The sequence below is a fragment of the Cydia strobilella genome, chromosome 19 (genome assembly GCF_947568885.1).
Source record: "Cydia strobilella chromosome 19, ilCydStro3.1, whole genome shotgun sequence".
Taxonomy (NCBI): domain Eukaryota; kingdom Metazoa; phylum Arthropoda; class Insecta; order Lepidoptera; family Tortricidae; genus Cydia; species Cydia strobilella.
Window position 1 is genome coordinate 13,820,945 of NC_086059.1, and position 26,067 is coordinate 13,847,011.

General features: G+C 36.3%; 1 protein-coding gene across 1 annotated transcript; it reads right to left on the reverse strand.

The window, feature by feature from the left end:
- Window positions 1-845: 845 nt before the first annotated feature.
- LOC134749880 (uncharacterized) lies at window positions 846-25,831 on the reverse strand. The gene is made up of 5 exons (XM_063684879.1): window positions 25,747-25,831; window positions 18,925-18,990; window positions 15,322-15,569; window positions 11,638-12,124; window positions 846-1,083 (listed from the first exon to the last, which is right to left on the reverse strand). The coding sequence occupies exons 2-5, from the start codon at window positions 18,979-18,981 to the stop codon at window positions 862-864; spliced, it is 1,014 nt and encodes a 337-aa protein (XP_063540949.1). The 5' UTR covers window positions 18,982-18,990; window positions 25,747-25,831; the 3' UTR covers window positions 846-861.
- Between the last annotated feature and the right edge of the window lie 236 nt (window positions 25,832-26,067).

A 26,067-nucleotide genomic window follows, 5' to 3' on the forward strand; every position in this document is an offset into this window, starting at 1 on the left:
TTTGAATTTCGAGCGCTTGATTTCGTGTGATTATCTTCAATATATCTCCACTACTAGGCATTTAAAATCTACCAATAGAATTGAAAACGAATGAATGAATGAATGAATGACTGAATGAATGAATGAATGACTGAATGAATGAATGAATGACTGAATGAATGTTTATTTGTATCAAACAAGCGTATATATACAGGTGTTTCATTTTTGGTTTTTGTCGAGTGGTCTATTGACCACTAGTGGTAGTGGTGGTCTAGTGGTGTTCCACTAGATTTCCAATTACTATTGCTCATATTTCAAAAATAACATTTCGCCGTTTTCCACAGATTTTCGAGTGACGAACTCGAGCGCACGAAATTCTAAAATCGGCCCCCAGATCTGTTTTCTCGTTAATATTATTTTTTCAGAAACTACTAATACTAATATTAACTTTTCTTAAAGTCTAAAACCTGTTATACACTAGCGACTACAGATACCGTATCTCACTTGACAGCTGACTCATCTCTCATTTTCTATTCACGTGAAAAACTTTCAAAACTTCTGTAATTTTTAAACGAAATTTTCTAAAATTTTAACCTTTTCGACGCCGTGTCAAACAAACGCTGTCACTCGGACGTCACGTCACCGAAGTGACAAAACTGAAATTGAACTTTATGCACATTCACGTAGGTCTATGTTGCTCTGTGGTCTTTGACCGATTAATCCGTCTTTGGACATGCGGTGCCGATTATATCCGTCATTGGCGTCCAAAAGGTTAAATTCCTATTTTTTGGAAACTATTACGGCATTATTACGTCATTATGACGTCGCTGACGTCATTTGACGTCATTTTGCTACCTGGGTAAACATAACTTATCTTAACGTCTAAAGCCTGCTATAAACGAGCGGTTGCAGATACCGAATCTCACTCGACAGTTTCGACTCGTCTCTCGCCAGCTCGTCGACCATCTCTCGCGCCCTGTTGTTGGCGTATTCGTGCTGACAGTCCTTGCGTTCCACCATCTTGGATAGTGCTAGGCGGAGCTGCGCGCGCGCACCGCCGTCGGCGGACTCGGAGAGGGTTTGGAGGACGTCGGGAGAGAAGCCCTGGAATTTAAGTGGTTTTGTTATTTGGATAATAAGTAAGTGTATATAGTTATAATATATAATCATTTATTTACATACAAGATATACAGTGGTACTACTAATACTGAACGTGTATTCTTAATTGTGCAACTATCAGTTATTAATACACAGAAAATGGAATACAGTTAAAAACTAGGTATAAAGAACAGGCGATCTTATCGCTAAATAGCTATCTCTTCCAGAAAACCTTATGAAGTAATGAATGACTTAATGAATTATGTACCAATTGGAAGAAAGAATGAATGAAAGCCAAAGAAATCTAGATAAGGAATATTTTAAAAACCCTAATACTTTGCTAAGCCCTTACCGGGTCCTAGTAGTTATGTATGTACCTACCTAGCATTAAGTTGCATGTGTATTTGTGTAAACTGTATCTACTTGGTTGCAAATAAAGATTGAATTGAATTGAAGTGAAAAAATTTAATACGAAAATAAATATTCGAGAATCTTACACAAACAAACACAGTACAAAAACAAACATCAATTACAATCAATTAAACGAAAAACTAAAATGGTATATGTAATATACGTAGTATCAAGTCATAGTATTATTTTATATTTATTTATAAGTCGTTATTCTTAGTTAGTTTTAGTTTTACTTTTAATTTAGTACTTAACATAGTTTTTAGGATTTTTATACTAACACCGTTATGGATCAATGCAGATCAGAAATAATCGATTTTTATTTATTTATTTTATTTATTTATTACAGTCATAAGTAAAGATAAAGATAAAAGATAAGATAACGAGATAAGACTATGAGATGTTTCTTACGAAGTTTTGTTTCCTAGGTTTTCTAGTATTAATCTATCAATTAATTACCTAAAAGAAATCGTCATCAACTTGCGTGTATCTACGACACGGCCTTTTTAAGTTTACATTGAGACTATAATAATTATTTATTTCAACCCGATCAAGTACACTTGTAGTGCAGAATTGTTTTTCCTCGTATTTTCACGGACGAACGTATCTTTCTATTTCTGTCAGTCTCGGTACAAAAAGTACTGAGGTTGACCAAAGATAGATATAACTCCGTAATAGATGGATACAGTCTAAGGAAAAAACGTGCCTCGAAAATAAAGAAAATTTGATTCTCGTTCAGAGGGCGCTACTAGTTTTGGCCTACAGTCGTATAGATGGCGTTGACGGTTTCGTTTGTTATTTAACAATTTTAACGCATATCAGTGAAAGAACATGGGTCAAAATCATAAAAATAATTAATGCAAATAAAAAAAAATCATTTATCTATATTTAAATACATTCTATCGTATTTTTATAAATCTTCATTTTTAGTTTTAAAGTGTGTCGACAGATGGCAGTGAATTTACTGGGGTTACAAAATTTACTATGACAGTACCGCTCTAGTATAAGTTACTCTATGGGTTGACTGAAGTAGCATGACTAATACGAACGTTTCCGAGATAATACGAGGGAAAACAATTATTTACTACATCTGTACCTCTGGTTATTTACTATATACATCTCTACCTGCCTACATCATAACTTTGTTATACCAAAGAGGATATAATAAGATAGAGCGGTACTGTCATAGTAAATTTTGTAACCGCTGTAAATTCACTGCCATCTATCGACATACTTTAAAACTAAAAATGAAGATTTATAAAAATACGTTAAAATATATTTAAATATGCATAAATGATTTTTTTATTTGCATTAATTATTTTTATATGATTTTGAGCCATGTTCTTTCACTAATATGCGTTAAAATTATAAATAACAAACGAAACCGTCAACGCCCTCTATACGAGTGTAGGCCAAAACTAGTGGCGCCCTCTGATCGAGAATAAAATTTTCGTGATTTTAGAGGCACGTTTTTTTCCTTAGACTGTATCCATCTATTACGGAGTTATATCTATCTTTGGTTATACCTATCGATAGATCCAAATCACGTCCCGCAAGATGGATATCCATACTATCCATACTAATATTATAAATGCGAAAGTCTGTCTGTCTGTCTGTGTGTTCCCTCTTCACGCTTAAACCGCTGAATCGATTTAGATGAAATTTGGCATAGAGATAGGTTGAGTCCCTGAGAAGGACATAGGATAGTTTTTATCCCGAAAATCATCCCTTAAGAAAGTAAAAAGCGGGGTGGTATTGAGATAATTAATGAAGTGTCTGCTAATTTGTGTGCATAATATGCTCAAATTGAATAATTGCTATAAGATTTTTCTTATTCTATTCTTATTCTAGCTGGGGTTACTAAGTCCACGCAGACGAAGTCGCGGGCAAAAGCTAGTATTATAAATGCGAAAGTCTGTCGGTCTGTCTGTCTGTGTGTTACCTCTTCACGCTTAAACCGCTAAACCGATTTAGTTGAAATTTGGTATAGAGATAGTTTAAGTCCCGGGGAAGGACATAGGATACTTTTTATCCCAGAACTCACCCCTCCAGGGGGTGAAAAGGGGGGTGGAAATTTGTATGGGGAATCAAAAACCGCTGAACCGATTTAGATGAAACTTGGTATGGGGATAGTTTGAGCTGTGGAAAAGGATATAGAATAACTTGTATCCCCGAAGTCATCCATTAAGGGTGTAAAAAATGGGGTGGAAATGTATAGTGTGTACCAATTTGGGGGTGAAAAAAGGATGGATTAAAAAGCAGATTTGTTTAAGAATTAAGGTACCCAAATTACTAATTCCACGCAGACGAACTCGCGGGCAAAAGCTAGTAATGATATAAATAAGTAAAAGGGTTATAAAGTGTGAACATAAAGTTCGGCACACAACATAAAATTATCTCCTTAAAATACCATGAACGCTATATCTGTACCTAATCTTTCACGACATTGTACATTAATAGTGTTATAACTCACAAGGTTGAAGCCATGAGTCTAAACAAAAATTTATTTTCCATTTTGATTTTGTTGGCGAAAAAAGTGGCGAATAAAATGGGTATGATTTTTTTGCAACATAGTATTTTTCTATAAACTGAAATAAATGTCATATACGAAGGAAAAAATGACGAAAGCCTCCAGTGTCCACTGCTCTGCTCTCTGTGCTCTGCTCTGCTCTGCTGCTGGTGTGCTCTGGACACTGGAGGCTTTGGTCATTTTTTCCTTTGTATATCTTATTCTTCTTCGTATATGACATTTATTTCAGTTTATAGTTTAAATAGTAGTGTGCCTACTTGAAAAAACAAATTAAAATATTTTCATTGAAAATAATTTAATTTGTTCTTAGAGTAGTATTTTTCTCTTTTGCGTTCTACTCGCTTCGTCCGTAGTTTCTTAAATGTAACAATACACTGTGTAAAAGTTAGTTAACGCATCCTACGGCCACCCTATAAACATTTTTAATTAGAAACTAGGTTTATAAACAATGTTTCGTAATGAGTACCATACATTTTCTGAGAAATTTTGTTTACCAACATTGTTTATAAACAAAATTGTTTATAGTGAATACGTGCCCTAGGGTCACATTTTTATCTGAGTTAAGGCTATGCGACTTTCTTGTGGACATCATAAAATAAACGGGCCATAAAGCCTATAAAGCCTACTTAATTTATCCTTACCGGCTTATTAAAACCTTCACCTTTTTTTAATGATAAAGGTCTTAAAAAAATGTATCCTCCAAATCAAAAACGCCGATTTTTATGTTTAAGCTTACTCTTTCCCTTCCTTAAATCCAAATAGAAATAAGAAGAAATGAACCAGTGAGCATGTTTAAAAATTAAAACTTGTAAAAATTCAAAACATTGACTGCAACGACGCGGAGCGGGAACTCATAGACCTCAGACCTTAGGACAAACCTAGGCAATTGCCCGGGGCTAAGCCCGGACATCGGACGGACGCGGCACTATACATGACGGCCGGGACAGACCGGATACAAGTATAGGCACGTATTTAACCGGTCAATTAATTAATCAAATCAATCAAATATATACCCACCTACCTACGACCCCCAGAATACTCGTGAATCCCTTTGAGAGGACAAGTTAGGGCATCTCATACCTCATTAACTGCTTCCTAAATAAATCAAAATAACTTAGGTACCGACGTAACGTAACTAAAATCTACAACTTTATGTTATAGCCCTCTTGGAAGGTCTGATTTTAGTTGTGTTGTGTCTCATTTCTTGGCGGAATGAAACCGCTTTACGGCGCCGTTGTTAAACTTTTATCACGTCCACGTTAAAGACGCGCGTGCCCACAACGCGCTTAAATCTACCAATACAGTTACTATGACATTTGATTATACAGGTTGATTCGTAATACGAAATACGACGCAATCAATGTTAATAAGTTCAATGGTTACAATGTTAATTTGTTTTTTAAATCCTGCTTTCAATCTAAAACTTGTATTTAAAAAAATGTGCGCATCAAATCCCGAAACGGACGAATGAAACAACGTGACAGTCAAGAATCAAAGAATCAAATGTTTTATTCGTGATAAACTTAAAACTAATAAAAACAACATTCCTCTACTAGAGAGTGCCCCCTTATGTATGCTTTTGTTCCGTGCCAATCGCTAAATGTCAGTTGGGTATAACAAATTTTAACTTTTTGGACGCCAATGACGGATATATCGGCACCGCAGGTCCAAAGCCAAAGACGGATTAATCGGTCCAAAGAAATCTTCGCGAGTCGGACTCAGCTGATTGGCATTTGCAATGACAAAGTGTGGTAATGTCATCGTTGACATCAAATTTCTATGAAAATGAAATGAAAATGAAATGAAATGAAATGAAAATTGTTTTATTTCCTTGTAAGCTTAGTCTACAAATTACCATCAGTGGTTGGGACTTCCTTTTAGGTGAATGTACCTGTATCAGGATGCCCCGCTCTTCTATAAATATAACAGTCTTTTTATTTAGGAAATATTATTGGTATAAAATGGGATATTTATGATGACACTTTTTAACTTTGTTCTATTCAAGAAATAAAACTATGAAAACGGATTATATCGCGTATATTGAATTTATAATACATCCCGACGTTTCGAACCCTTTACAGCGTTCGTGGTCAACGGGTGACTGAGGAAAAATTACAAAGTGCAAAAATACCCACATACTAAAATAATGAACAATCATAGACTACAAACTTTAAGGCTGGTTGTACATGCAAAATCGGTTCATAAGGCTAGTTATACACTACAATTATTTTCAAGTAAAGATATACGTCGTAGATATATATATATATATAAACGTCGGGATGTATTATAAATTCAATATACGCGATATAATCCGTTTTCATAGTTTTATTTCATGAGTAACTATCGCGGTAACCGAAGACAATATTTTGTTCTATTCAAGTTGGTGCTAAGTAAGCATAGACGAACTCTAAACCGTCATCTTAAACAAAAATCCAAGTCTAAAATTCCCAAAGGGAGTTACGCGTAGTGGGGTAATGTTAACCTTTATAATTTCAAACAATGGAACCGTGCCCTTATAAAAGTGTCCGTCGCGACCAATAAACCTTTTATCGATCCCTTTGTAAAAGATGCTCTGTTTTATAGCGGACGTAACTGGACGATAGGGTGTCCAGTTACGAAACCTCCACTACCAATAAAAAAAAACCGGCCAAGTGCGAGTCAGACTCGCGGACCGAGGCTTCCGTACTTTTTAGTATTTGTTGTTATAGCGGTAACAGAAATACATCATCTGTGATAATTTCAACTGTCTAGCTATCAGATATACAGCCTGGTGACAGACAGACAGACGGACATCGGAGTCTTAGTAATAGGGTCCCGTTTTTACCCTTTGGGTACGGAACCCTAAAAGGAAATGACGGAGTTATAGACAAAAAATAAATAAATTGGTAACCTCCTTTTTTGACGTCAGTTAAAAAAGATACCTACTAAGTTTTGAATAGCTGTTACGGTTTTTATGAGTGTTGAGGAAGATTTTCTACCAAGCATTGTTCCGAAGTTGCGAACAATTTACCGAACTTTTTCAATATCCATATAACGACTAGCATGAAACGACGGTTGTTCTTCATCATGCTGTATTTTTTGTCTGAAAAGTAGAGATGCTACGCCTTTTTTCTAAAAAAGGTCTTATTTAGAAACGAATATTTGATAATAAAATACCAATAATTCACAAATTTATTTACATACAAGATATATACAGTGGTACTACGTAAACGAAATTAATAACTAGCTTAAATCTAAAATAGGCCCTTGAGGCATTGTACCAAGGATGCTGGCGGCATTTCCCCGCTGTATCGCAATGCTGATACGTTGTGCGAGAAAGCCGCCAGCTCTTCGGTCACCAGTTACGTCAACCAGACGCTTCGCGATTTCTGCAAACAACTTATGCGCGCTGGGACCCCATGGACCTAGAGTTTCAACTCCAAATGGAACGAAATGATACTCTCTACCGAGGCTCTTATATTTATTACGTTTTAAAATTTCGGCGCTTTCCGCCGCTCCGCCCGCTTTTACATTAGTCCGTTGGAGGTGGGACGGTGCCAGTGTGTCTACGCAGCATCCCACACCAACATCCGTCCCAAGCTCCAAGGAACCAAGGACATCCCATCGGGCCTCTTGCCATCATCTCTGATAATGCCAGTCGGCTCAAGAAGAGCGGGTACATTGATGGTGGCAAGAGATCGACGGATTATGTCATACCAATTAAATGGTATCCTCGAATATAATCGATGATTTAGGGAGACTTACTCATAAAACTTTACGAGACTCAATTACTTACTTAGTTACTTTATGTTCTATTCCTTTCATACCAGTTTCATACAGTCAAAATTACAGTTTTAAGAGAAACGATTAATAGCTAGTTTAGGCTTCTAGCGCTTTTATAAATAACGCCATTAGTCATAATTAGGGTTACCAGATGTCAGGAATTTTCCTGACTTATCAGGTAATTTCGCCTTTCGTCAGGAATGCGGACGGAACACGAAAATGTTAAATCATCTTGTTTAATCAGACTACACGTCGTCAAGTGTCATGAAAAATATTCACAATTCAGGAATTTTCTCAGGAAATTTAAAATTTGTATCTGGTAACCCTTGTCATATGTGATTATCAGAACAACGGTTAAACGCTGATGGTCGTAAATCGAAAGATCTCCACGACATAGGGCTAATAGCAGTAGTGTTGCGAGCATCAAAACTGCATGCTTATACACTTGATGAACGGTATTCATTTATAAATAAGGTATGCAGTTGGCAGCATCTCATCAATCGGGAATATAACGCAAAACTGCGTAGGGGCCGCCACTAGCACAATCAGTAAACACACCGCCTTGATGCATCCATGTCATATTTATTCGTAACAAACGTGTAAAAATTTGTCAAAAACTGTTTAAGGCAAGTTACTTTATGGTTTTCGGTTTGTGCTAGTGCTGCACTCTGGCGGCAGAACATTGCAGTAATACACCCTATTATACAAATACGAAAGAAATGCATAGAGAGTATAGTAAAACCAATATAAAATTCGGATCTGGGCCATAATTCATAATAAAAAACAAGCTAATACTATTAGTGATTTTGTATGTAAAATCACTAATAGTATTAGGTAGTTTGAATTTGATTATGCAATAGGCCCCTGAATTTTAAAGCTTGACTGTCGCCTCTTTCTAATGTTTGCATTAAAAACAATTTCGATTTCATTTTTATACGTCAAATTTATATTTAAGAAAGGCCTTTTGCCTCCTAATCAGCAAATACGTATTCAATTATTTCAAATACGTGTGTTGAAATTGTTCTACACTCAGGCGCCATTAAAATGGGTCATTTTGTAAGAAAATTCAATATGAAGCTGACCGTTTTTATTGATTTAGACTGGAGTACACATTCTGCGATTCCCAGAGGATCCGGACAACCGTGAAATTAGGTTTCCATCATGTTTATGGTTATAAGTCAGAAAAAAAATTGGAGTTTTTGAGATGGAAACGGAAGGTTATGCCATTGGGACTAGATAATGTCCCCTTTGTTTCAACTAATTTATTTTAATTTCTCATGCTTTAAAAGCGGGTCATTATTGTTCTAAAAAGTGTGCAGAAAGTTATACGTTTTTGCACTAGAGCATTTTTCAAATACGTTTTTTTTACGATAAGCAATTAAAATTTCGTGTCTGTTGAAATTGTTCTACACTCAAGCGCCATTAAAATGAGTCATTTTGTAAGAAAATTCAATATGAAGCTGACCGTTTTTATTGATTTAGACTGGAGTACACATTCTGCGATTCCCAGAGGATTCGGACAACCGTGAAATTAGGTTTCCATCATGTTTATGGTTATAAAAGTCAGAAAAAAAATTGGAGTTTTTGAGATGGAAATGGAAGGTTATGCCATTGGGACTAGATAATGTCCCCTTTGTTTCAACTAATTTATTTTAATTTCTCATGCTTTGAAAGCGGGTCATTATTGTTCTAAAAAGTGTGCAGAAAGTTATACGTTTTTGCACTAGAGCATTTTTCAAATACGTTTTTTTTACGATAAGCAATTAAAATTTCGTGTCTGTTGAAATTGTTCTACACTCAAGCACCATTAAAATGGGTCATTTTGTAAGAAAATTCAATATGAAGTCCACCGTTTTTATTGATTTAGAGAGGAGTACACGTTCTGCGATTCCCAGCGGTTCCGGAAAACCGTGAAATTAGGCTTACATTAGGTATGTTTATGGTTATAGAAGAGTCAGGAAAAATAATGAAGTTTTTGAGATGGAAATGGACGGTTATGTCATTGGGACTAGATAATTTTCCCTTTGTTTCAACGAATTCACAACTAGTTGTAGTGCCTATTTAAATTTGGCCGTGTTTTAATTAATCGCCACTCGTTAATTTCCTATTTTTCTCACTTGTATCGTAATCTACTATTATTGGAAGCAGTGACAACGTGCTATTTACTTTATTTTGTAAATGAGATCAAAATCTAACTTAACTAGCAATACCTACATTTGTTTTATTTTTAGTTACAGAAAGAGTAGTCGTCAACGACATAAAAATACTCGGAGGTAGTCGTAGCGTAACGTAAGTGAAATCTTTTCTAAGAACTATCGTTTGTATACAGTACCGGCTAATATTAGAGTATCACCGTGTTTTTACGGTAGAACATTTTTTATATTTGTGAGTGATTTCCACTTCACTACTTTAGGTAGTCTAGTAGTCCTTTGTGCGAGCGATGAGAAAAAATGGTCTCGTATATTTAATGGTTTTACATAGAGGTTTTTTTTAGATAATTTTAACAATGTGCTTTGAGACTAATCGTCAATCTAATTAGAAATTTCTACTTAGTGTCCGACTGTAAAAAAGACTTGTAGGTCATACATGGTGTCGTAGAGAAAAAGGAAACAACTGACAATTCTTTTGGTCCTGGATTTTTATTTTAGGTCCGGGCTGAACTACGCATGGACGCATCGAATCAATATCAGAAATCAATTGTGACCTAATACAGAAGTGTAATACATTTAAGAAATCTAAGTTACCTAAGAATTATGATTAGAAATACACTGTTTTATTTCTTCGGGATTCTGCGAGAATCTTGTATAATTAATTAAAGCAATAGGAACAGGAATGTTTGCATTCGATGCAAAGTTGCACCGCGGGGCTTACTTGACTTCCCTGCGGATACATTAATTTGCTGTTTTACCTTTGAGGCAATAGTAAATACCTATTTACCTTTGAGGCAATAATATATACCTATATACAATTTAATATAGGTCGTGTCAGAATTTCAGAAACGAATGGTTATATAGTTGATAAACTTCATAAAACGCTTTTGCTATGTTTAAATTTTAGCATTGCGTGTGACTATTGTCAGCTTATTAATATTAAAACGATTAAACTTTTTTGATGTCTGTCACAGGCACATGCAATATCAGAACATTAAAGGGCGTGTTAAGCCTGAAGAAAAAAACAAAACGCCGTCTAATGATATCTTTAGAAATATTAAAAAAGCCTAAAAAACTACTAAGGAGACTAGCCAATTGTGGCTGATAAATAGTTAAGAAGTTTAGGAAGATCATTCAATATTCGAAAACTCATTTGATTGTTTCTCACGTAAGAAATTCTTAGTTAACACTGAACTTCCATGTTGTATTCAATTAATTATTTTCAATTATTATTTATTTTCAAGATAACATGATCCCATTGTGTTAGTATTACATTTTATAAGGCTTAAAACCTATGTAATAAATATAAGAGCCTCGGTAGAGAGTATAATTTCATTCCATTTGGAGTTGAAACTCTAGGTCCATGGGGTCCCAGCGCGCATAAGTGGTTTGCAGAAATCGCGAAGCGTCTGGTTGACGTAACTGGTGACCGAAGAGCTGGCGGCTTTCTCGCACAACGTATCAGCATTGCGATACAGCGGGGAAATGCCGCCAGCATCCTTGGTACAATGCCTCAAGGGCCTATTTTAGATTTAAGCTAGTTATTAATTTCGTTTACGTAGTACCACTGTATATATCTTGTATGTTAAAATGCATTGGAGTCGATCTATAATATGTTTTAATCTAGGACTGCATGTTAATATCCTTGCTAAATGATGTACAGCTGCACCATTCTATAAATGTGAAAAAAGTAAATAATAATATACTCACATAATAATCCGAAAGCCTCTGTCTCTTAGCTTCTCTGCTTAGAAGATCATACAACAGCATTAACCTCAAATTCGAGGCACTCAGCTTTGACCCTCCTTTATTCCCCTGAGGTCCAGCCCTCACATCCTCAATTAACCTCTCATCATCAGGATCATTCGCCAGTTTAATCATCTCCCTCACACTTGGGGATAAATACTGGAGATTCTCTTCCCAATCATCAAGCATTAAACTATCTGAGCGGGATATTTTATCAACATCAGCTTCAAAATGCGGTGGAAGAAGATGCGACTCTGGACTCGGTTCGATTAGTGGCTTCACTTCTTCTTCATGTATAGAGAGAAGAGGCTCGTTCGTGTTAGTTTTCTGTGGCTGGATGACTGTGTAAGGGGCGTTTTGATTGGGGGGGAGGAGGTAAGTGCGGTCGTTGGGTGTGGGGGGCGCGAGGGGGGCGTAGAGGCCGGGCCTGTGATACGGTGTTGTTTGCTGCCTGTGTAAAGAAAAAAAGGTGGCTTTTAGAATCTCTTATATTTTTAAGTTCTTTATTTGTTTGGTCTTCACTTTTATTTCTTTCACATGGAGATGTAATTTATCATAAACACGAGTATAAAAGACTGCATTTGTAGTGGCAAAGTGTGGAAGCGCGGCTATTAAACGTCATATTTTATTGGAATGTGAAGTTTTTGGTGGTTTTTTTATTATACTTACAACAGCGAAGAAAAGAATTTCAAACAAAGATTTTCTGAGTCATTTTAATAAAAATTCTTCTGACCAACTTTGGTACGGAAAACTGAAATCTTAGTTGCTCATAAAGTTTCTGCAGGGGACAAAATTGAATACCATATTTCAGTAAACTTTAAAATTAATTTTTCTTCTTAACTACTTTCGTTAACTAAAAGTTTGAGGTGAAATACTACTGCAACTGCACTGCAGTGGCAGTCGACCATTTAACCCGCAAAGTTTAACAAAGAAACTGCAATATTTCAAGTCGGAAAGCGCCTAAACGAGTTAATTTGTATATTAGTTATTTTGTAATAACCTAATAACACATTGTAACATTAGCAATAAGGTTTTCTCAATAAATTAATCTAATTCTTAATTTAAGCATCGAAATTCGAAAATCGTCTACGTATTGAAGTTTGCAAGAAAGACAGAGATAGAAATAAACGTTCGTGTAGATCTATCTTGGGGGCTCATCTGTCCGAGAATTAAGGGGCCCACTGACTATCAGTCCGCCGGACGATATCGGCCTGTCAGTTAAAACAAAAATTTGACAGTTCCGAACAACTGACAGGCCGATATCGTCCTGCGGACTAATATTCAGTCGGACCCCTTAGCAAAAATCAGTCCATGGACAGGTCTACATCGGACAAATATGTTCCTACTTCTTTTCACATTAACATGCGCCAGGTAGATTTGACGCAAAAATCTAGATGGACTCAAAACTAAACTTTGACTTTGTGTGTGAGCAAAATTACATATATAAATTTAAATGAAACACCTTGATGATATTAATATTACCTGGATAAAATTCTCAGCATCCCTTACGTCAAAATCATCAAATCAAAGCATCTAAATTCTAAACGAACATCATAGGCTTATAAATTAATAATACAAAAAGCGTAAATTAAAGTTTCAAACTTGCTATCCTTTATTTACAAAAGATCTTAACCGACAACACGCCCATATTAATATATTACCTTTTGTTATTGCGTCATTTGCACCAACGTTTCAACTTTATGGAAATAGTTGAGAAGTAAGAAAGTTGTAGCTAGTAGAGACCAGTTAATGGTAATAACTACAAAAGTGACTAAAATATTCCCAAAGATGAAAGAAAAAATATTAAGAATACAATAGTTAAGTTAAGTTTAGTAATTACTGCAATGTTCTGCTACCAGAGTGCAGCACTAGCCTTTTAGTAAACCATAGAGTAACTTATACATACTGTACCTTTAACATGTTTTTGACAAGTTTTCAGAGATAATAAAATATGACATTTATGCATCAAAGCGGTTTGTTTACAGAGGATCTACCGGAAAACGCTAATCCGAAATTTCGCTATCTGCCTCTTTAGCGCAAGAGTGACAGAGATGTTAGATAACGAAATTTCGATTTTCTTGTTTCGCGATAGACCCTCAGATTGTGGTAGTGGCGCCACCTGCGCAGAGTTTCGCGTAATATTCCCTATTGAATATTTACATCAAAAAGGAGGAAGGAAAGATTATGTAGCCTGTCAGTTAGAACAAAAATTGGACAGTTCCGAACAACTGACAGGACGATATCGTCCGGTGGACTGATAGTCAGTGGGCCCCTTTATGTAAGCTGTTCGTAGTGACGATATCACAGAGCCAAATATAATCTTGCTAGGCTGTACATTAATCGTCCAAAGAATTCAAAGCGCAACGCTATAATATCGCCATTTAAGTTCAACTAACGCAACTTTTTTTAACCAGCGCAGTGAGAACAGAAATCTCGCGTAGAGCAAAAAGGCAAAAGCTGGCTTGGTCCAGATGTTCAGTGCGCATAGGGACTGCGAAAGCATGGCTTATCGATCCTTTAGTATAAAGGTTTTTAAGCCAGAGGTGCCAGAAAAGTTGCTGTGTTGCAGTGAGTCTTTATTTTCAACTGGTCTCTGGCATTACCCATTAAAATTTAGTTACAAAGGGAAAGGGTGAATGCGGCGAAAACCTGGCCAACTTTGTATTTCATAGTTTGTTAACTGGTTTACAATCTTAGTAAGTTTGTAAGATATTATAAAGACTAATACTTTGTAAACGTGATTTTAATTGTTCTCTCATTTTGCTTAAATTCTAGTGTCACAAGCTTTATTTAGTATTTCGTATAAACTATCAGGCGCATAAGGGTCGAAAATTGTTAAGTATGAGTTAAGATTATGCTACTTTACTGTAAATATCATAAAACAAACGAACTTTAAAGCTTTAGTACTTTATCTTTATCGGCGTTCAAAGTGTCTACTTCTTTTTCACCTCAGCAGCTCGAACAAGCCTACTTTCGTCACTCCCTGGAGCGAGGAAAGTGCGACTTTCCTCACTCAAGGGAGTGGCGAAAGAGCGACTTTCCTCACTCCAGGGAGTGAAACAAAGTAACTTTTTAATTTAGTGAAGACCATGAACTGCCAATTCATACTTCTATTACAAATTCGTTTTTTTTTTGTTTTTTTTTTTTCGTTTCTTTGTATTATTCTGTGTAATTCGAAATACATTTTAACCTTTAATATGTTTTCACTACTGAGGTGAAAAATTATATGTTCAACACGAGAGCAAAGTTATTTTACATCTCGTGTTTTTGAGTCCCTCGCTACGCTCAAGATTCTAATTTAGAATCACTCGCTTCGCTCATGATTCAATTATATAATCTTTCGCTTTCTCGGGACTCAAAATAAGCACTCGCAAAAAAAACCAACTTTCCTCTCTTGTTGCACAAATAACTATTGCATGATTGTAAGTTTATTAGTCTTTGAAATATATGTATATCCGAATCCTTGTGAGAAAAAACGCCGATTTTCCCGACTGTTTTTGACCCATATGTCTTTAAATTTATGGGTCAAAAATATTATTAACAAACAATATTATATATAGGTAATTAAAAATAGTGAAAAATAGAAGGAAGACAGCAGAAGACCATCACCTAGTACCCGGCCTGTTGAACTGATACGTATTGACATACACCGCGTCCGGTCTCGCCGTTATCGGCCTGCCCGTCGTCATCGGTCTACCCGTCGGCCGACTGGTCGACTTGGTCGGTCGACTGGTCGACTTGGTCGGTCGACTGGTCGACTTGGTCGGTCGACTGGTCGTCGTTTTGGGCTCATCGCGCGCCTCGAAGGCCATTTGGTCGGTGAGGTGGGCGATGACTTGCATGGCGACGGGTAGGTAGGAGTCGGAGAGTGCGACTTGCTGCTTTGCTGTGTGCACCTGGAGATTTAAAAGAAAACTGTTAGCGTTACATAGCATTTCATAGTACAGCAAGACGACTACATGGCAGGTGGACCAAAAACGCTAACACAGCGTACTACGTAGGCGAACAACACGCGAAGCGATGCGGCGCGGGGTGAATCAATCCTTTGATACCTATAGAAGTGTCCTACGTGTGCGATCTCGTTGCGAACGCGAACGCCGTGGGCCCGCCGCACCGCGACGCGCCGCTTCGCGTTCGCGTGTTCGCCTACGTAAGACGCAGCGTAACGAATTGGCGGCCGGCCACTTGTGGATGAAATTGATATGAAATTTTTTATCGAAAAATTAATAAAAGAATGGTATCATATAAGTAGCAACACCACATGGTGCGAAATCAATATTGTAAATTATGATTTTTCGTCCAAAGAAAATGAATTAAAACGATTGTTGATAAATTAACCCATAAGGGCCACTTGCGCGTTTCAGGGTTAGCCAACTAACTCGGTGTTAACCAATTTATACAAGATTACACTTTACTGTATAAACAGTTAAAGGACCAAATTAAAAATAAAACACGATGCAAGCCCCTAAAATATTCTCAAATTCTGAGTAAGAAAAACAAAACAATATGATAATGTTAATCCGGTGGTCATTTACTGCCTTATAAAATCTTTGTTTTTCATCTTCCTCGCGTTATTCCGGCATTTTGCTACGGCTCATGGGAGCCTGGGGTCCACTTGACAACTAATCCTAAGAATTGACGTAGGCACTAGTTCTTACGAAAGCGACTGCCATCTGACCTTCCAACCCAGAGGGGGAACTATGCCTGGCTAGGATTAGTCCGGTTTCCTCACGATGTTTTCCTTCACCGAAAAGCGACTGGTAAATATCAAATGATATTTCGTACATAAGTTCCGAAAAACTCATTGGTAGGAGCCGGGGTTTGAACCCGCGACCTCCTGATTGAAAGTCGCACGCTATTACCGCTAGGCCACCAGCGCTTATTGCCTTATAAAATCTGTAGTTTGAATATATGCCACAACGTCTTTCTAGCTAGTTTATCACAACTTAGGCCATATTTCTTCTGAACTAGCTGTCAGTGAGCATTTGTGAGTAATCCCTTAATAAAATTATAAGTCGCCATTTTGTCGGAGGCCCCTAATTGCATCTGTCGTTAGCCTAACATCTACTAATTAAGACAAATTGCTTTTTGGGAATCTTTCCGATGATGTGATCTGACTTCGCTCTTTGGAGTTTGGAGTAGGTCAGAATTGAATGACACTTAGTTTGATTAATTTTATAGAAATCCATAACATTATAACTGCCTGTCTGTCTGTTACATATTCACGCTTAAACCGCTGCACCGATTTAGTTGAAATTTTGTATACCTAAAGATAGATTGAGTCCCAGCGAAGGACATAGGATAGTTTTTATCCCAGAAATCGCCCTTCAAGGGAGTGAAAAGGGATGCGGGATTCAACTCCAATAATCGCAGAACTAAATGAGATGAAATTTGGTATGGAGATTATGAGTTGTGAGGAAGAATATAGACTAGTTTTCATTTCCGAAATCATCCCTTGAAGCGGGATTTACATTACGAAATTAGTAGCGTGAAATTGATTTCGTGACAACGCAACGTGAAAACGCTGGAGTCGAAAGCGTAGCTTGTAAGTACATTACCACCTGTACCTCTAAGCGCGTAACTCCTGACTCATATTAGAGAACTTTTACCAGCTTTCAAAGCAGTAAATTAATTCCATTTGGAACAAAAGCCACCCTTTCATCAAGTATGGTTACAAGGTTATTCAGCCCCTATTCAGGAGTTTCATAGATTAGAACAGCTAGTTCAGTTGGGCTTAAAAACGTCATGAGAAATAGGTAAATGCCGTTGGTTGAAAGATTTTTATGGCGTTAAATTTTTAAAGGGCTCATGTAATAAAGAATGTTTATACATCACATTAGATGTGTCTGTATGTGTACTGTAAACATGTCAACTTGAGTAGATAATATTTACATAACTCGCAGTGCAGTTGGCGCGTGATTTAACCTTTCGTATGCTTAGGAGCAGATTGCTCCATATATATTCAACTTAAACAAGAAGTTGTCACGATTGCTTTTTATATGGCAATTTTTTGACATGCGCATACGAAAGGTTAATGTCAATAAATCACCATTAAATAAAGTTGGACTTTTAAGTTTCAAAATAGCCTACATTTCTTTTTTCTGTAAACCTTTTTTCTATATCTTTTTTGTATCTTTTTTATATGTGCCATAAGAATGGTTTTATAGAATACCTCATATATTTATATGAAAATTTTAAATTTTCCATTTCCTAAATTAATGTTTATTTATTTTATTTTATTTAATCGTTATTGCACAAAAGAAAATACAAATGTACAAAAGGCGGACTTAATGCTACAAGGCATTCTCTACCAGTCAACCTTCCCGTTGTTTCCTGTGAAATTTATCAGAACTAATTAATTCCTATTCCTATTCCTGTGAATTTATGTCCGAGAACATTTCCAACTTTTTGAAACTTGTACATCTGTAATCACATGTGTAATGTATCAGTACTTATATAGGTATAGGTACAGGTACACTATATTTACAATTATGTGTACCCGCAGTTAAATTCACCCGCATTTCCACTGACCTACAAGCGTTTTTCGCAACCGTTCCCTCTATCTTTCATGTATGAAAGCTACTCACAGAATGAATATTCATTGCTATCGTCACCTACAATGGCTTTGAGATCATTTCTCTTTCGGTTTCGAAACAGCTGTTATCTATGCTAAATACGTTGAGTTTTGTTGGGTTCAAATTCTGTTTGGGTTGCCGAAATATTTGAGTTCATACTTGTATAAACAACAAACCGTGAGCGTTAATCGTGAATGTCGCCCGCGCCAATATATATGTACGTAACGAACAAGTACGAGCGAAATACACGATAACTAAATAACATGATTCAAATATCATTCTGATGCCAGTGTACAGTCAGCAAATACAGGGATGATAAAGCTAATAGTTTTGCTGACTGTACTTTCCACTTGGCCTGTATAATTATCTTTCAGCCTTAATGCAATTGAAAATTGGAATATCTTTCCAATGTCATCTATTCAAAAAGATTGGGGCCAATTGCGCGTTCCAGGGTTTATACACGAAATAAAACTATGAAAACGGATTATATCGCATATATTGAATTTATAATACATCCCGACGTTAATTCGTAATAATCCGTTTTCATGGTTTTATTTCATGAGTAACTATCGCGGTAACCGAAGACAATATTCAGTTAATTCCGAGTTAGTTGGCTAATCCTGGAACGCGCAAGTTGCACTTAAAATAGTGAGAATAGCACTTAATATTGACTTACCACATTGAATGTGATGACCTGCACACATATGGCCAGAAGTGTCACCTGACGAATCATTGTTACAATCTGAAACATAAATATACTTACTGATATACTAGTCATACAAGTCACGCTCTCATTTAAAAACGCATTTCTGAAATATCATGAAGTTTAAAGAACCATCCATATATCTGTCTGGTACTAGTTTATGTAGCTAGAAATTGTAATAGTAAGTAGTTTTGTCTAGCAGATAGACTATAGATTGAAACATTTTTCTACATGTCAATTTTTCAAGGCAATTTGAGTGGATTTTTTTCTATAATGTTAATTCTACGTGTGTCGTAATGTGTATTCTGGTGTAAGGGATATTGTTCAAATTACTTAATGGCGCCGTCGTTTGGACAGAGCAAAATATCTTTGGTGTCGGAAGCCAACATCCACTTCGGATCATCCACTGGACTATTTTTTTATGTGATAGCAAACGAGCAGACGGCCCGCCTGATGGGAAGCAGTCATCGTCGCCCATGGACATAAGCAACATCACAGGAGCCACTTAAGCATTGCCGACCCTTGAGAACCTTAAATACCCTTGAAGAACCCCATGTCGTAGCGCAAAGGAAATACCTCAGAACTATTCTACTACTACTAAGTACTAATTAATACAAAATATTAATTACTAACGTATAGAACCGGCACATATTAGAACCAGTATTTTGTGCCATGAGTTAATGTTGTTTTGACAACAAGCCATAGAAGCGGAGCGTAAGTCTAAGACATGAATTTTACTACTTCAGAATCAGAATTAGAATCAAATGTTTTATTCGTGATAAACTTAAGACTAAAATTACATACAAAAGTATAAATAAAACTATAGGAATTTATAAAATAGGTAGGAGTTGAAGTTTACCACGAAATGGTCTCGCCTCAGCATAATGCTGAACCGAAGGTCAGCGCTGATCTTCCGGCGGGACCATTTTGGGTCACGATCGCAGCCGTACGACACGGCCCAACCATAAGCTGAACGCAGCCTTTGCAGCAGCGACCAGCGCCATCTTGTCTACTGTCTAAGGCAGTACTTGACAATGTCATTATTGACAACAACAAGTGCTCTTCGCGCAACTTGTTCGCGCTGTACAGGTTGCGATTGCGACAATGAGGGCTAACGCGTATGAATTCGCCGCTAGGGGCACTAGTGTAGATGGTGGTCTTTTCCATAGTTCGAAATGTCAAATGTCACTTGTCACTTCAATGACTGTCAGCTGTTCTTTAGTCTTTTGGACCACCATCAACAGAGGCGCCAACTGGTGAGCAAAAAAACGATAGCCCTCATTTCATTGTTTGGCTTGGGCTCTAGGGGGTTAAAGTTAGCATTTTCCTTGTATTGGTGCAAACTTGGTACAAATCCTAAATGCCATTTAAGCCAAATATTCAGGCTCACGTGACGTCACATACAGGTTGGGCAGCTTTTGTTTATAACGCGTAAACAGCGACCGTTCAACCCGGGGTTAATGACCTTAGGTATCTTTGATTAATAAATAATGATCGAGAGCATTTGAGGTATTGATTTGGTACGCGTTTGGTAAAGTTAAAGAGTTTAATAAAAGTATTTAGTAAAATTTATTCTGGGGTTGTCAACGACATAAGTAATGTTATTTACGTATAACCTCAGACTCATTTTTAGTGTTCCGTGCAAAACTTATTTTGACTAACGGAACACTTATGGGATCACTTCGGTCTTGCAAATTAGTTAAATGCGTTTTTCTCAAAGACCATTTGACGTAGATACCTAAAATTTGAAACAGTTATAGCAATTAACACCACTAATTGTAAATAAGTCAAAATCGCTTATTACTTATTTTAGGGGGAAATTTAGGGGGTTGAGAGGGGTAACCAGATTTTTTATTTCATTTGTAAGAATCGTGTGGGGTACCATTAGAAAGCTTGCAAAAAATTTAGACTGGTTTCGATAAAAAATGCATTTAAAGTTGCAAGTTTTAATACAAAAAGATTCGCCTCTGTCCTGGGAATTTTCGCAAAAACTATAGCTAACAGGCAGCTAACTAGACAATAACCAACTAAAACGAGCATGAAGACGGCGGGAAAATTATCAGGTTAACCTTACCTTTACTAGTTTTTTGAATGCAGCCTGATCTTAGCTTACTTAGGGAATCAGTACTTATTTGACACACTTATTTTGGTTCACTGCGTCAACTACGTGTATTTGTAAATATGTTATACTCGTATAATTTATGTGTGCGTGCCTTATATCCTGTACATTAGATTAGATTTTCTTTACTATGTGTCGTTCTCTCAAAATTTGGAGTACTTCTATTTTTCCGATGACAATATAATAAAAATATATGCTAAAATGAAGTTGATCTGATGATGCAGTTGAAAGGCTACTAAATTAGTTCACTGTACCTATACATACCTACAATATTTTGTAGATGATTCCCATAATGACTCATACATACTACAAATAACATTATCGATTTGAGTCATCTAAATATACCTAAATACTGCAATTAAATCCAAAATGCATAAAATATGCACCAGATCGAAACCTAGGTAAATAACGGTTTCTATATCTGGCACTAGACATTGTCGGATATAGGTCAGCCTAGAATGTTAATAAACTGGTTAGGTACGAGAAAGGGCTTAGTTTGAGACCTAGATATTTAGGCTGCGTGGGTGAATGGGGGAGAAAGTACCTGATTGTAGTTTAGATCGAAGTTACATTGTAGGCCTAGTTTGTTGCAATTAAATTACACCTTACAAGCTACCTGGGGGCCTAGCCATGGTGACAACCGTACAAACGACAAACGAAAGGAAGCAAGTATTGTGATGACTTTGGCCAAAATAACCCACTACTAACCCACCCACTAACTAACCAAGGCCCACTAATTAATATATACGTAACGTACGTAACGAACGTATTTTTTACATGTAACTAGATTATTTTTTAAGATTTTCTCAATTTCTGTATTTTTTTTAATGTAGTGTGCACATTTTTATTGTTTTGTGTGAATAAATGATTTAATTATTATTACGTACATATTATTTACCATTCATAGGCCTACATGAATAAATACATCGATTTTGACTTATTTTGATGATGATGATGATGATTTATAAATTTTATTTCTTTTTGTTAACATTATTGGTTTGTATGATTATCTTATATTTTGTTTTGTTGCTTATTATAATTTTTGTTTACATTTGACGATCTTTTTGTAAGTTTGTGATATTTTTAAGTGAAAATAACATGTAATTTCCAATTAGAAATAAATATATCTATCTATCTATCTAAAGTATATTTGAACTTGAACATGAAACTTGCACCATCACACTAACCCGGGGTTAAGCGGTTAAACCTGGAGTTACCATGGTTACTAGGACAATTTGACACTAGGTTAACGGTTTAACCGTTCAACCCCGGGTTAGTGGGATGGTGCAAGTGGCGCTAACTAATCATGCATTTTTTTTGTTTATCTCTCTTATAATTCTTATAATTTATGTTTTGAGATTTTTTTCTTTAATGGCGCAAAAAACATCATTTATGTTCTAAATAGGTTACAAGGGCGCTTTTACATTAATATTATGTTTTATGTAACCAATGGAGTTGCCATAATGCATTCTCTAGTAGTCAATCTTTAGGCAAATTAGACGGTGATAGTGGACTGTGCTACAATTCAAAAAAAATGAATTCAATTCAATTTCAATTTATTTATTTCCTTTAAGTACAATTTTACATGATGTTGTTCATAAGAGACAATGATTAAGGAATATATTATATTGCGGCACTTTTAGAATATATTATGTATAAAGTTTATTGCCGGTAGGCCTCCAATGAGATGGAGCGACGACCTGGTGAAGGTCGCGGGAATTCGGTGGTTGCGAGCGGCACAGGATCGGTCGGAGTGGCGAGCCTTGGGGGAGGCCTATGTCCAGCAGTGGACGTCTATCGGCTGACATGATGATGATGATGATGATGAAGTTTATTGTCATTTAATTAGCGTGCGAATATTCACGCTAGGTATAATAAATCATGCAGTAGGTATTCATGCAACGAAATCAAGTCTCCGCTTGCTCTAAAATGTTTAATCAACATTTTAACGTCTATAATACTAAAAGTATATTTTTTTTATGTAATAGGAAGCAAACGAGCAGACGAGCCGCCTGATGGGAAGCAGTCATCGCCGCCCATGGACATAAGCAAAACCAGAGGAGCCACTTATGCGTTGCCCACCTTTGAGAACCCTAAATACCTGCTTCTTGAAGAACCCCATGTCATAGCGCAAGGGAAACACCTCAGAAGGTTCATTCCACAACTTGCACGTCCTGGGCAAAAACGAGCTAGATGCCCGCTTGTTTTTGGTTTGCCACGTGTCAAGAAAGTGAGGATGAGCTTTGTTTCTTTGGCGGGAGGAGCGGTGGTAAAAACGTGAAGGTGGCACCAGATCAAAAAGTTCTTCAGAACATTCCCTATTGTACAGACGGTAGAACACGCACAGAGAGCCAACGTCCCTCCGAAGGCTAAGAGGTAGAGTTTAATACTTTAGTAATTTCGAAGATAGAAAATATACTATATTATAATTTATCTCCACGGGACTTAATCGCGTAACATAGTTTTAAATTTACCTCCGACGTTTCGAGTACGGCGGGTAGTTCGAAAAACTCGCGCGCCTAGAAAATGTTGATGTCAACTTTAGCCAGTCTTCTCCGAGACCACGGGGACAACGCCGTCCTCGAAACGTTGGAGGTAAATTTAAAACTATGTTACGCGATTAATTCCCGTGGAGATAAATAATAATGAGTAAAAATCGTGAAAGTTTAAATCAGTGATATACTATATTGGCAATAAGCCGTTGAAGATAAAAAAATAAATTTAAAACATATCCTCTTAAAATAATGCATACCTAGCTCCACTAATACCTAAATGTTTGGAAACCAGGCCCAGGAGGTGAAAATGAAGTTCAAAGGTTTTAACGACTTCTAATAGCACGAGGGCGCGGGAAGGCTATTTAAAACATTCATCTATATTTCAGTGCTAATTAAAAAGTGAGTGAAAGTGAGTGAGTGAAGTGAGTGAAGTGAGTGAAGTGAGTGAGTGAGTGAGTGCGTGAGTGAAGTGAAGTGAGTGAGTAAGTAAGTGAGTAAGTGAAGTGAGTGGGGATCGAGTGAGTCAGTGAGTGAGTGAACGTGATGCTGTTTTTTTTACAATTTTGAAATTATAACGTTGGATAACTTATCTTAAAATTCAACGGTATATTAATATAGATTTCTGCAGATTATTAAATCAGAATATTTAACCCTTTAACCAGGTAGTGTATTAATAGGTACCACTTAACAAATGGTTTTTTTTGATTAAGCAATAGTTATTTGTGCAACAAGAGAGGAAAGTTGGTTTTTCTTGCGAGTGTTTATTTTGAGTCCCGAGAAAGCGAAAGATTCAATAATTGCTCTCGTGTTGGACATACAATTTTTCACCTCGGTAGTGAGAACATATTAAAGGTTAAAATGTAGTTCGAATTTCGAATTACACAGAATAATACAGAAAAAAAATTATAATAAAACTACGAAGTGGCAGTTCATGGCCTTCACTAAATTAAAAAGCTACTTTATTTCAGTCTCTGGAGTGCGGAAAGTCGTACTTTCCTCACTCCAGGGTGTGACGAAAGTAGGCTTGTTCGAGCTGCTGAGGTGAAAAGTAAATACAACAACCAGAAAATGTCATTGCTACAAAGTCTATAAAGTGTGTGATTTCCGAACGTAAAAAAATGGGAGGTGTCAAAACAAATCTCTTTGACATTTTAGTTGTCAAGTTCAACAAATAAATAAGTTTTTGTGAAATAATTTGAACTATTACGTAATACAACTATTTTTCAATTCAAAATTATGCTTGAAATTTTTTAACAATGAGATATTAACTACCTTGCCATACATAATCTAATTACATCGTTGTTGTTCAAAATCATGCTTTATTGTAACATCAATAAAACGTAATTTCCAACGGCAATCACTTGGATTAAAATATGTGAACTCAAATCTATCTGTGTATGGTCAAAACCAATTCGGACTTTAACACAACAAAACACGAAATTCAATTAAAATCATGCCGTATTTCACAAAGAATACGACATAATTTCCAGTGAAAGAACTTTAAATCTGGAAATACCGTAATGACTGTGTCGATCAAAAACAGAGTACAGACACACTACATTAACTAATTCGAAAAACTTTAAGCTAATTCGAATGATTAGATTTTGACGATCAACATCCCATTTTTCCTATTCAAAATAATGTTTTGTTTCACCGATAATAAGACATCATTTCAAACAACAAACCCTTAGATCAAAAAATTTGAACTTATCGTAATATGTCAATCTGTATAATGTAAAAAAAGGGAAAAGTTCGGATTCAAATTTAACAACTCTTTTTGCTGTTCAAAATGCCTGCTTTCACAACCTCAGATCTAGAAATTACTGTAATATGTCGGCCAAAAACAGAGTAAAGCTAAAAACTTCTAACAAACTGATTTGGACGATTGAATTTTGACGATTTTCTTATCCATACAATGGCCCAAAATATATTGACAACGAATTTTTAGGGATATATTTCCACACGTTTTTACAAGTGTTATTAAAAATTTAAATTTATATTAAATAACAAAGCTAAAGGCAGCTACGATACACAAACGCAAGCGTTTGTTAAAATTGTCAACAATATGCCGCAACAAAATTTTAGGGACATTCTGTATTTTTTCTATTCAAAATCACGCTTTATCCCACCGACAATACGACACAATTTCCAACAACAGCAGATCAAAATATGAGGACTTACCAGAATGTATCGATCTCGATGTGGATGCGCGCGCGTCGGTGCGAAGGCGCCTCGGCACTGCAGCCTCCGAGGATACTGACCCCGCCGTTAGGAGAAAGGTGATCGAGAGTGGGTAATACCACCCAGAAGGTATTAGGACCAATTATTATTTTATGTAGTCTTTTTTAAGATATATTTGATAAGGTTTGCTAAGTTTGAAGAGTTCATTCTGGGTGAAATAAATATGAAATACCAATTTAGGACGAAAAAAAATTATGTTTTTAATTTTACTTAAAGAAAATTTTAATTACTTTTGAAAGTTTATTAGAAGAGATCCCTCAT